A 12,234-nucleotide genomic window follows, 5' to 3' on the forward strand; every position below is an offset into this window, starting at 1 on the left:
CGATGAGAGTCGCTTCTGCCTTGGTGCCAATGATGGTCGTATGCGTGTTTGGCGCCGTGCAGGTGAGCGCCACAATCAGGACTGCATACGACCGAGGCACACAGGGCCAACACCCGGCATCATGGTGTGGGGAGCGATCTCCAACACAGGCCGTACACCACTGGTGATCGTCGAGGGGACACTGAATAGTGCACGGTACATCCAAACCGTCATCGAACCCATCGTTCTACCATTCCTAGACCGGCAAGGGAACTTGCTGTTCCAACAGGACAATGCACGTCCGCATGTATCCCGTGCCACCCAACGTGCTCTAGAAGGTGTAAGTCAACTACCCTGGCCAGCAAGATCTCCGGATCTGTCCCCCATTGAGCATGTTTGGGACTGGATGAAGCGTCGTCTCACGCGGTCTGCACGTCCAGCACGAACGCTGGTCCAACTGAGGCGCCAGGTGGAAATGGCATGGCAAGCCGTTCCACAGGACTACATCCAGCATCTCTACGATCGTCTCCATGGGAGAATAGCAGCCTGCATTGCTGCGAAAGGTGGATATACACTGTACTAGTGCCGACATTGTGCATGCTCTGTTGCCTGTGTCTATGTGCCTGTGGTTCTGTCAGTGTGATCATGTGATGTATCTGACCCCAGGAATGTGTCAATAAAGTTTCCCCTTCCTGGGACAATGAATTCACGGTGTTCTTATTTCAATTTCCAGGAGTGTAGTAGCAGTTAGCGTTGACACCTGTACGGCTTGGCACCTACGTGCTTATCTCAGCCAAAGTTAAGTAAAACCAATTTTAATTGCAGTACCAAGCATTTCACCTTTTTCTGCTCCTACTCAGTTCCTACATTCGGCCTACCCTTCAGTTTACAGGAGCAGACCCACACGCCGCCATACAGGCGGGATACAAAAAAATTTGTTTATTATGGTTCAAAAATGGTGCAAATGGCTCTGAGCACTATTGGACTTAAGATCGATGGTCATCAGTCCCCTAGAACGTAGAACTACTTAAACCTAACTAACCTAATAACAGCACACAACACCCAGTCATCAAGAGGCAGAGAAAATCCCTGACCCCGCCGGGAATCGAACCCGGGAACCCGGGCGCGGGAAGCGAGAGTTTATTATGAGAGTATTTTCTAGATTTATTGCAGAACTTATTAGATGCCCTGGGTTTAATTATAGTGGGAGTAATTTCAGATCGTTCAATCGAAAATGTAACTTTCTTGTTCATTTTAATACCTTAAAAAGAAGTACTTTGAATATACTCTTGAAATTTACTCACAATTCAGGTACAAAAGTAATCTGTTCTAATAATGCTACATACAAAAATATCCGTCTTCTGAGATTCAAAATGTTTTGTGTAGTTTTATAAAATTTATTTTCTTGGCCATTACACATTTTCAGCTTCACCGAATTAGTTACATCGAAAATGGCCGTGTTGAACCCCGTCCATCTGGGAAAAGTTTCAGCGGCTACCCATGTCTCCCTGGTAGCGATGTATGATAATGAATCACAGAAAGTGCTAGTTACATTCAGGACAAGACAGAACTGGTGCTTCTGCACAGAGGAGAAGTACAGGAAATCCGGTAAAATACAAACTATGTCAGCCCATGAACTTGATTTTCGACGGTTTACGATATTGTTACGGAATACATGTGGGATGAAACCAACAAGTTCTGACGTCAAAAATTCAAGCGCGGGAATAGGGCCAGACCTTTCTTCCTTACTCAATTTTAAACACTACAAAAACATTTTGGCTGGTAGTATGTAGAATGAACAAGCGCACAACGCTGGAATGTACGCATATGTGTCATAGGCTGACAAATACAGGTTGGTAAAAATAAAAGTGTGCTTGAAAATATTTCATTCGCCTCAAGATAAGCATCTGAGCCCTTCATTACTCGCTCGAAAATTTGTGACATGGTCACTCGCGCGGATGACTGGTGTCATCCACAAAACAAGCTGTCGATTTGTATACTTTGAACAGTCTTTATGACTGGTTGTTAGATTATTTTATTAAATCTAAATATAATACCTTTAATATTTGTACACAGCATAATATATTCTAACGTTTGAAACAGTTTGACCATTCGAAGAACAATATCTTCAGCTGGATTACTGGCATTACATGGTCACTCTTGTTGCTTACCGACGTACGGTTCTAATTCAAAGTGTAAGCTGTTTTTACATGAACCAAAGCAAACACTTCATCCCATACTTTGCTGGTTTGCTAGGAATATATTGCTTGAAAGGGCAGTTTCCTCTAAATGTCAAAAGCTGTTTGTCAACACTAAGATATACAGTAGGAGAAAAATAATTTTGGCAATTGTTCGTGAATAGTTCAAGAACCTCTCTGACAGCTCTGATAGCAGCCAACTTGCCAATCTCTCTGCCAACACCTCTGTCATGGATATTGTCAAACCTCAGACATCTCAGCAGAAACCTGAATCGGTTTTCACTTATGCATAAATAACATGATTGAAGTCCATTTCCCTTTGGGTTATCCCACAATTTCTATGTACTCTTCCTAGAACATCTCAAAGATCCCCATAGATGTAGCAAACCAATGGAAGCTCTGATCTCTATCGCATCTGTTTCTTTAGCGTGCCTTTCCCTAGGGAAGTTACCATGAACTTAATTGATGTATACATTTGTGCATGTTGCGATAATGCTTATTATGTTTTCATCCAAGAACAAATTCAGATTTTCTTTTTCATACGAGCTAGATTTTTTTGTCCAGGCAAATGCGTAATAAAATTACGAGATTTGCTTCTAACACTGGTAGGATATTTATTTTTCATCCGTTTGTGGGGCGGCGAGTGAGTTTGTTAAATAATATACTGTATTATCCTTGTTTGAATGTTGTAACATTCCCGGCCGATGCACCATATGTGGGGCGGCGGATGATTTTGTAACATTCCCGGCCGATGCACCATATGTGGGGCGGCGGATAAGTTTGTAGAAAATAAACTAAAATCTGATTGCTGGATCAACACTTGCAAGTTGAATCAGTTTCTGGCTTTTAGAATGTTGTTAATGCTGTCTTTCGCCGTTCTCAACACTGGCTCTCTATTTGCTTTGTGGCACCCAGAAAGTGATTTAATAAAACATGGAACCAGTAATAGAGATCCTAGTGCCCACTTCATTTGAGATACAATTATAGCTGCAACTTATAGCTCTGAGGAATTAGGAGATTGTCCGGGATTTCTAATCAAAAACGGTTTTCCAAAATAGTTGAGTATATTCTGAAATTCACTGATAAAAAACACAAGTATCCCTACAACCTAACTAACAGAGCAGTTCAGAGTCTAATGCGCTGATGCAACTATAAATGTCCGAATTAAATGTTAAAAGAATGCTCGCCATAATTTGATGAAAATATTTCATCAAACGCCACGCTAAATATTTGGTAGAATGTCTGTCCCGCGACGGCACGTGAAAATACGACAATACGCAAACTGAAGCTAGATAATAAAAATCATTCCAGAATTAACACTTCACTTGGAATGTTTTCATGGTTCCGCGTATCTCTAGAAACATAATACGGCACCCGAGGCTGTTTGTAGCAGTGACACTGATGCGACGCGGCTCCCGACACAGATGGCGTGTCATTCAGCGTCTGGAGAGAACTGGGGCCTTTCTTCCTCGCGCAGCGTCCTTATATATAAACCCGCGGTGCAGACGGCGAAGGGAACGCCTGATCTTTTCGGCTCTCTCGACTAGCCGCTGGGCTAGTAACGCACCACTTCAAGTTACATAATAATTTATAGCTTCTTTTACTGATGGCCGAAGAAGCTCTTAATTTAAACGTGCATTCAGCACGCAGGTAAGTATTGATAATAAAATTTTGACGTGGCTAAGTTAAATATTCTGGGCGAGAGAATTAATTAAATTACACTGCACGCAGTAGATGAGCTCTGAACTGGCCCTTTTGAGATCCGCTATTGCTATAATTTTATAGGTACTAAAAGGAAACTTTACACATCTTCATAGTCATAGCGGACCTCCAACCTATTTAAATCTAAACATCCTAGCCTTATTTACTAGCCTACTTAATCTATCTTGCTTCCTTCAGTTTTGAGACGAAAACCAGAAAATCATGAATTTCCACTAAAATCTTAATATGTGATATCCAAAGTACTGTTTTTATTCAGTCATTATGAAAAATGAATCTAAATATAAATTTTGAAGTCTCTAGCTCTTTTCTGTTGCGCCAATGATTTTTTCAGAAAAACGTCCAAATTTCGAAAATGGCTGGAGTTATCGAACTGATATTTAACACACATTAATTTAGTATTATTTCTGACATGCTAGAAAAGTTTTAGGTCATTTGCTTGACTTTTAAAGTATTGCGCAACATTTATGACGTCAGAGCTAGTTACAGCAGACTGGCTGGCACACAATGGAAACTGATGTGAATTTACTACAGCGTGAGTAGGCTGCTTCCCTACACGTTCAGTTGTTCCATCTTTCCCTAAAAAAAAAAATGCATCCTCTTGAGTGACTTCTTCCTGTGATTAATTTTCATCATTTTCTGACGCTTCTTGTTGTGTTCCTGAATCATGACCGCTTTCATGAACAGAATCCTCAGTCTCTGAGTCAGCGCTATCACGGTGAGCATCTTCCTCATTCAGTTCATTGAACCATTCCAACCATACATTAGGATCTCTAATAAACTCTGTCTGAGGTTTATGGCGTTTTACATTTCTTCCACACTTTAGAAATAAAGAGAATAGTAGGTAACATGGAAGGTAACTGCAATCAGTTTCAAAACGTCTAAATTTGCGCACATGAAAGATCGATTGAATCTACGAAAGCAGTGAAGCAATACAGACTTACTTTGTTTCAGATTGTGGCAGCAGAGCTCGCGCGGATGACAAGTGTCCTCCAGACTAAAATAATGTTTCATAAGCAATGTATCTTTCGTAACTGAAAGCCAACAATGATTGGAGCTAAGTCTGCCCCCGGTAGCTAAGTGGTCAGCGTGACAGAATGTCGATCCTAAAGGCCCGGGTTCGATTCCCGGCTGGGTCGGAGATTTTCGCCCCTCAGGGACTGTGTGTTGTGTTGTCCTAATCACCATCATTTCTTCCCCATCAAGGCGCAGGTCGTCGAAGTGGCGACAACTCGAAAGACCTGCTCCAGGCGAACGGTCTACCCGACGGGGGGCCCTTGCCACACGACATTTTATTTTTATTGGAGCTAACAACCGGAGAGTTAACAGAAAGGTACTGAAAATCGCGCGGTCTCAGTCCAGCCCTATCAGACAAAATTGAGCGGGAAAGTCATGTCGATGACAAGTGTAATCCGCGCAAGCAACGGAGGATTAACTTACGTCATCCACTGCCAGAGCAGAAGATGGTAGATCGTCTGTCTTAAGGTACATTATATATTTCTGGATTAACTTTATTATGCCCACTTAGTAAAAGTTAGCTATTATACCGGTGTCCACCTAAAGCGGTTAAGTTCCTTTTGTGGTACTTTAAACGTGGTTTTAGTGGTGAAGCAGTTGACAGTTGTAGTGGTTTGCACGCACCTGTGGCCGGCGGTCATGTCGCAGCGGCGCTGCATCACGTGCCAGACCTCCCAGCAGATGGAGGTGTAGGCGGCCGCCATGATGCACGTGGGCACCACCAGGATGAGCACCAGCATGTACAGCTCGTGCAGCCGCCACAGCGCCTCGTGCTCCCAGTCGCGCACGCACCAGAACGCCTGCACCTTCAGGCCCACCGGCAGGTGGATCTGCGCACACCGAGGAACAGTATCGTGAGGCACGAGCTAACCTCTCTACATCTACATCTACATCTACATACTCCGCAATCCACCATACGGTGCGTGGTGGATGATACCTCATACCACAACTGGCATCTTCTCTCCTTGTTCCACTCCCAAACAGAACGAGGGAAAATGACTGCCTATATGCCTCTGTACGAGCCCTTATCCCTCTTGTCTTTGTGGTCTTTCCGCGAAATGTAAGTTGGCGGCAGTATAATTGTACTGCAGTCAGCCTCAAATGCTGGTCCTCTAAATTTCCTCAGTAGCGATTCACGAAAAGAACGCCTCCCTTCCTCTAGAGACTCCCACCCGAGTTCCTGAAGCATTTCCGTAGCACTCGCGTGATGATCAAACCTACCAGTAACAAATCTAGCAGCCCGCCTCTGAATTGCTTCTATGTCCTCCCTCAATCCGACCTGATAGGAATCCCAAACGCTCGAGCAGTACTCAAGAATGGGTCGTATTGGTGTTTTATAAGCAGTCTCCTTTACAGATGAACCACATCTTCCCAAAATTCTACCAATGAACCGAAGACGACTATCCGCCTTCCCCACAACTGCCATTACATGCTTGTCCCACTTCATATCGCTCTGCAATGTTACGCCCAAACATTTAATCGACGTGACAGTGTCAAGCGCAACACTACTAATGGAGTATTCAAACATTACGGGATTCTTTTTCCTATTCATCTGCATTAATGTAAATTTATCTGTATTTAGAGATAGCTGCCATTCTTTACACCAATCACAAATCCTGTCCAAGTCATCTTGTATCCTCCTACAGTCACTCAACGACAACACCTTCCCGTACACCACAGAATCGTCAGCGAACAGCCGCACATTGCTATCCACCCTATCCAAAAGATCATTTATGTAGATAGAAAACAACAGCGGACATACCACACTCCCCTGGGGAACTCCAGATGATACCCTCACCTCCGATGAACACTCACCATCGAGGACAACCAACGTACTGGGTTCTATTACTTAAGAAGTTTTCGAGCCACTCACATACCTGGGAACCAATCCCATATGCTCGTACCTTAGTTAGGAGTCCGCATTGGGGCACCGAGTCAAACGCTTTCCGGAAGTCAAGGAATATGGCATCCGTCTGATACCTTTCATCCATGGTTCGCAAGATATCATGTGAAAAGAGGGCGAGTTGCGTTTCGCACGAGCGATGCTTTCTAAAGCCGTGCTGATGCAAGGGCAGCAAGTTCTCGATGGTCAAATACAGCTCGAGGTGGATTAGAGAACTCATCACTGATCAGGCCTGAGTGCACTGCAAGAAAGCAAGCGCGGAAGTGTCACGGAGATGTTCAGACAACTCCTGACGCTACAACTTTTCAATGACGTGTTACATGATAGTATGCTGTTTCTACATTGCCAACGTAGAAATACATGTCAGTTGTATGCCATAATTATACTTTCAGTATTAATGGTTCTCTGTTTTTGTTTACGTTCAGTCAAAGATATTGGCAAAGAAGTTCTGTTCCTTCACTTTACCACTAATACAAAAGTATGTTGTTATTGTTACCTTTGCAGTACAACCGTAGTATCTTTGATATAACTTGAATTCCGATGATTTCTTCCACTTTAAGTGCTCGTCTTGTTTTTCCTGTGATGTCTGTCCATTTCAGAAGAGACATGACTGTCAGGCCGTACTGAGCCTACCACTTAACTTAGAAGATAGATTACGGAAAAGCAAACCTACTTTTCTAGCATTTGCAGACTTAGAGAAAGCGTTTGACACCGTTGACTGGAACACACTCTTTTAAATTCTGAAGGTGGCACGGGTAAAATACAGGGAGCGATAGGCTATTTGAAGTTTGTACAGAAACAAGATAGCAATTATAAGAGTCAAGGGACATGAAGGGGAAGCAGTGGTTGGGAAGGGAGTGAGGCAGGGTTGTAGCCTCTCCTCGATGTTATTCAATCTGTATATTGAGCAAGCACTAACTTAGAAGATAGATTACGGAAAAGCAAACCTACGTTTCTAGCATTTGGAGACTTAGAGAAAGCGTTTGACACTGTTGACTGGAACACACTCTTTCAAATTCTGAAGGTGTCACAGGTATAATACAGGGAGCGATAGGCTATTTACAGTTTGTACAGAGACCAGATGGCAATTATAAGAGTCGAGGGACATGAAGGGGAAGCAGTGGTTGGGAAGGGAGTGAGAAGGGTTGTAGCCTCTCCCCGATGTTATTCAATCTGTATATTGAGCAAGCACTAAAGGAAACAAAAGAAAACTTCGGTGTAGGTATTAAAATCTATGGAGAAGAAATAAAAACGCTGAGGTTCGCGCGATGACAGTTTAATTGTGTCAGAGACAGCAAAGGACTTGGAAGAGCAGTTGAACGGAATGGACAGTGTCTTGAAAGAAGGATATAAGATGAACATCAACAAAAACAAAAGGAGGATAATGGAATGTAGTCGAATTAAATCGGGTGATGCTGAGGCAATTAGATTAGGAAATGAGACATTTAAAGTAGTAAAGGAGTTTTGCTATTTGGGAAGCAAATTAACTGATGATGGTCGAAGTAGAGAGGATATGAAATGTAGACTGGCAATGGCAAGGAAAGCGTTTCTGAAGAAGAGAAATTTGTTGACGTCGAGTATAGATTTAAATGTCAGGAAGTCGTTTCTGAAAGTATTTGTATGGAGTGTAGCCGTGTATGGAAGTGAAACATGGACGATAAATAGTTTGGACAAGAAGAGAACAGAAGCTTTCGAAAAATGTTGCTACAGAAGAATGCTGAAGATTAGATGGGTAGATAACATAACTAATGAGGAGGTACTGAATAGAATTGGGGAGTCTGTGGCACAATTTGACTAGAAGAAAGGATCGGTTGGTAGTACATGTTCTAAGGCATCAAGGGATCACCAATTTATTATTTGAGGGCAGCGTGGAGGGTAAAAATCGTAGAGGGAGACCAAGAGATGAATACACTAAGCAGATTCAGAAGGACGTAGGTTGCAGTAGGTACTGGGAGATGAAAGAGCTTGCATAGGATAGAATGGCAAGGAGAGCTGCATCAAACCAGTCTCAGGACTGAAGACCACAACAACAACAATATGACTGTCAGTATTTTAAGACAAATTATTTCAAGTATTAGTACAATTTCACTGGATAATTTAGGTATCGTTCAGCTTCAAAGAAAATGGGATGCTTTTAATTAATTTTTTGTATCTTGTAATTACGAGAAGGTAAATCTGTAGCTATAGATTTGTTGAGTTTTGCTATTTTTGTATGCATTGTACTTCCATAATTTTTTTAATGTTTACGTTGGTAGACATCCTGGGTGCAGTGACCTTTATTTGGACCCCAGGCCATGTCGGGATACCGTGCACTGAACATGACCGCCTGGCCAAACAGGCCACCAGTAAACTATCTCTGGAGATTGGCCTCCCGGAGACCGATTTGCGAGCAGTCTTCAGCCAAAAAGTTTTCGCGATCTGGGACACTGAATGGCGCACCCTGAGCACACCAAATAAACTCTGTTCTATCAAGGAGTCGACGAATGTGTGGCGGTCATCCATGCGAGCCTCTCGCAGGGAATTAGTTGTCCTTTGCCGGCTGCACATTGGCCATACGTGGCTAACACATGGCTACCTTCTCCGTCGCGAGGACCCACCTCGGTGTCACTGTGGCTCCCTTCTGCCCTCTACAACTTGCTGGACTGCCCAATTTTAGCCGCTTTACGGCGAACTTTTAACCTTCCCTGCACTTAACTTCGGGGTTGGGCGACGATGCCTCAACATCAGATTTAGTTTTACGTTTTATTCATGACGGGGATTTTTATCGTACCGTCTAGGGGTGGGCGTTTGGCCTTGTTTCTGGGACCTCCACCCTCCCTCCCTTTTAACTATGTCGCCCTTTGTTTGCATTCGTTTGCCTTTGTCTTCGTCTTTTCCCTACATGTGTTCATCCCACCTTCCCTTTTTGTGGTCGACATTTTAATGTGTTGCAGAGTGGCTGGCTCATCCTCTTTTACTCTTGTGATCAGCCAGCCCAGACCAATTGTCCTATTTTTTAATGCCTTTTTCTACTTTTCCTTATGTTGTATGTTTTTTTCCTCGTTTTTTGTTCATGCCATTCGTTTTATTTTTTCGTGTGGTTTCACATTCCTTTTCCCCCTTTTACTTTCCCAGCCGTACTTTGCGAGTTGTTTCACGCTGAGCCGCCTTGTTTGCGTCAGGAACAAGGGACTGATGTCCCTGTAGTTTGGTCCCTTTATCCCTCAAACCAACCAACCAACCAACCAACATCCTGGGTGATGGTTACTAACCGAAACCAATAAATGAGTGTTGGGACAAATAAAAAGCTGTTGGTTAAAATGCTTTTTCTAAAATACCTTACGGATGTTTGAACCTCAACTTTTGGAAACGCTACGAGAGAGCTGTTGTGCATCACGACGTGGCTTACTGTTGACATGCTGAGAGTTTACGTTCCAAGAACGAAAAATTAGAAGAGTTCAAGTTAACATGGAGGCTTACCACCAGTTTTTCTTCCCGCGAAACATTCACGACTAGATCACGAATTGGGAGAAGTGACCGTAAGGTGGATTGCTGAGTCAGTATGTAGATCTTGAGCTAGACTGTGTAACGGACATTTCAGAGTGTGAAGGTATTCGCAGTGGTGGGTTCAGTCCAAGTATTCACAGGCAGCAGCACAAGCTCAAAATAGTCGTGGCTTTAGTAGAAATTTGTCAAAATGCTTCTACTTTTTGCTCAAGTTTTGGTACGTAGGACATCCGCAACTGAGGTGTATTGTAATTTATGTACAGAGATCCGCGGTGAAAAATTTCCGCCACATGCAAAATGATTGGAACTCTTACACTGACTGGTCCGCCCCATGTTATGTATTACCAAATACTATAACTTCATACACCTGAAGATGGGATATTAAAATATCGAAACCAATCGTGGTTTCAATAAATGTTAGTACATCTAAAGCGGATCGCTCTCAAATAACTTCTTTTTTTTTGTTGTTGATAAAATTGTTCATTCACACAACCATTCTTTCCTTATTTGTTTCTGCCCATAAGCCAATAGAATCCTTCGGAGAGCTCTTTCTCTGCCATTACCATTTCGCACAACTCATCGTTAAAACGATTTGTCCCATTTCCAAGTTGTATTCCAAGTCAATATTGAATGTTCTAGAACAGTGGTCATCAAACATATTTTCTCGAGAGCAGATACACTACTGCTGTGGGGCGGACAGTTGTTATTATTAATTCGTAAACTGCATGAATTAATATGTAATGAGCCCCGAATAGACTAGCTACAGTCCCCAAGTACTCATCGTCAAATGTCGACACGATTCGCAACACATCGTGTCGACTACTCTCTGTTTCAGGTCGATTCCCCCCTTAGCGACACCAAAGCTGTGACATTGTAATCGTTTTATGAACTGTCCTGGGTTGTCTGTGTGAGTGGATGATTAATTAATTAATAACAGTAAAGCACTTTGATTTAAAGGCATTACTCAGTATAAGACTTAATCACAAGTGCTTACTGAATGCTTCGAATGTCATTGTATTGTACTCTCTGCGTTGAATGACAACTTCCTTAATTTAATTTCATGTTTCTTGCTACAAATAGACTGTGTGATCAAAACTATCCGGATACCAGGCTAAAATGAATTACAAGTTCGCGGCGACCTCCGTCGATAGTGCTGAATTTCAATATGGTGTTGGCTCCACCCTTGGGCTTGATGGCAGCTTCCTCTCTCGCAGGCATACGTTCAATCAGATACTGGAAGATTTTTCTTGGGGAATGACAGCCCAAACTTCACGGAGTGCTGCACTGAGGAGAGGTATCGATGTCGGTCGGTGAGGCTGGGCACGAAGTCGGCGTTCCAAAACATCCCAAAGGTGTTCTACAGGATTCAGGTCAGGACTCTCTGCAGGTCAGTCCATTACAGGCATGTTACTGTCGTATAATAACTCCGCCATGGGCCGTGCATTATGAACAGTTGCTCGATCGTCTTGGAAGATATAATGATCATCCCCGAATTACTCTTCAACAGTGGGAAGCATGAAGGTGCTTAAAGCATCAATATAGGCCCGTGTTGTGATAGTGCCACGCAAAAAACGACCACACCGTAACACCACCGCCTCCAAATTTTACTGTTGGCACTACACAAGCTGGCAGATGACGTTCGGCGGGGATTCGTCATACCCACACCCTGGCATTGGATCGCCACATTGTGTACCGTGATTCGTCACTCTACACAACGTTTTTCCACTGTTCAGTCGTCCACTGTTTACCCTCCTTACATCAAGTGAGGCGTCGTTTCGCATTTACCGGCGTGATGTGTGGCTTATGAGCAGCCGCTTAACCATAAAATCCAAGTTGCCTCACCTCCCGCCTAACTGTCACAGTACTTGCAGTGGATCCTGATGTAGTTTGGAATTCCTGTGTGATGATCTGGAAAGATGTCTGCCTATTACA

General features: G+C 43.2%; 1 protein-coding gene across 1 annotated transcript in view; it reads right to left on the reverse strand.

The window, feature by feature from the left end:
• Positions 1 to 12,234, reverse strand: part of LOC126416651 (somatostatin receptor type 4-like) — a 366,521-nt gene that overhangs the window by 113,330 nt on the left and 240,957 nt on the right. Inside the window, exon 3 of the mRNA XM_050084447.1 lies at positions 5,538 to 5,743. Coding sequence (XP_049940404.1) covers positions 5,538 to 5,743 — 206 coding nt within the window. The remainder of the gene's footprint in view (positions 1 to 5,537; positions 5,744 to 12,234) is intronic.

This window comes from Schistocerca serialis, chromosome 8, assembly GCF_023864345.2.
Source record: "Schistocerca serialis cubense isolate TAMUIC-IGC-003099 chromosome 8, iqSchSeri2.2, whole genome shotgun sequence".
NCBI classification, from domain to species: Eukaryota; Metazoa; Arthropoda; class Insecta; order Orthoptera; family Acrididae; genus Schistocerca; species Schistocerca serialis.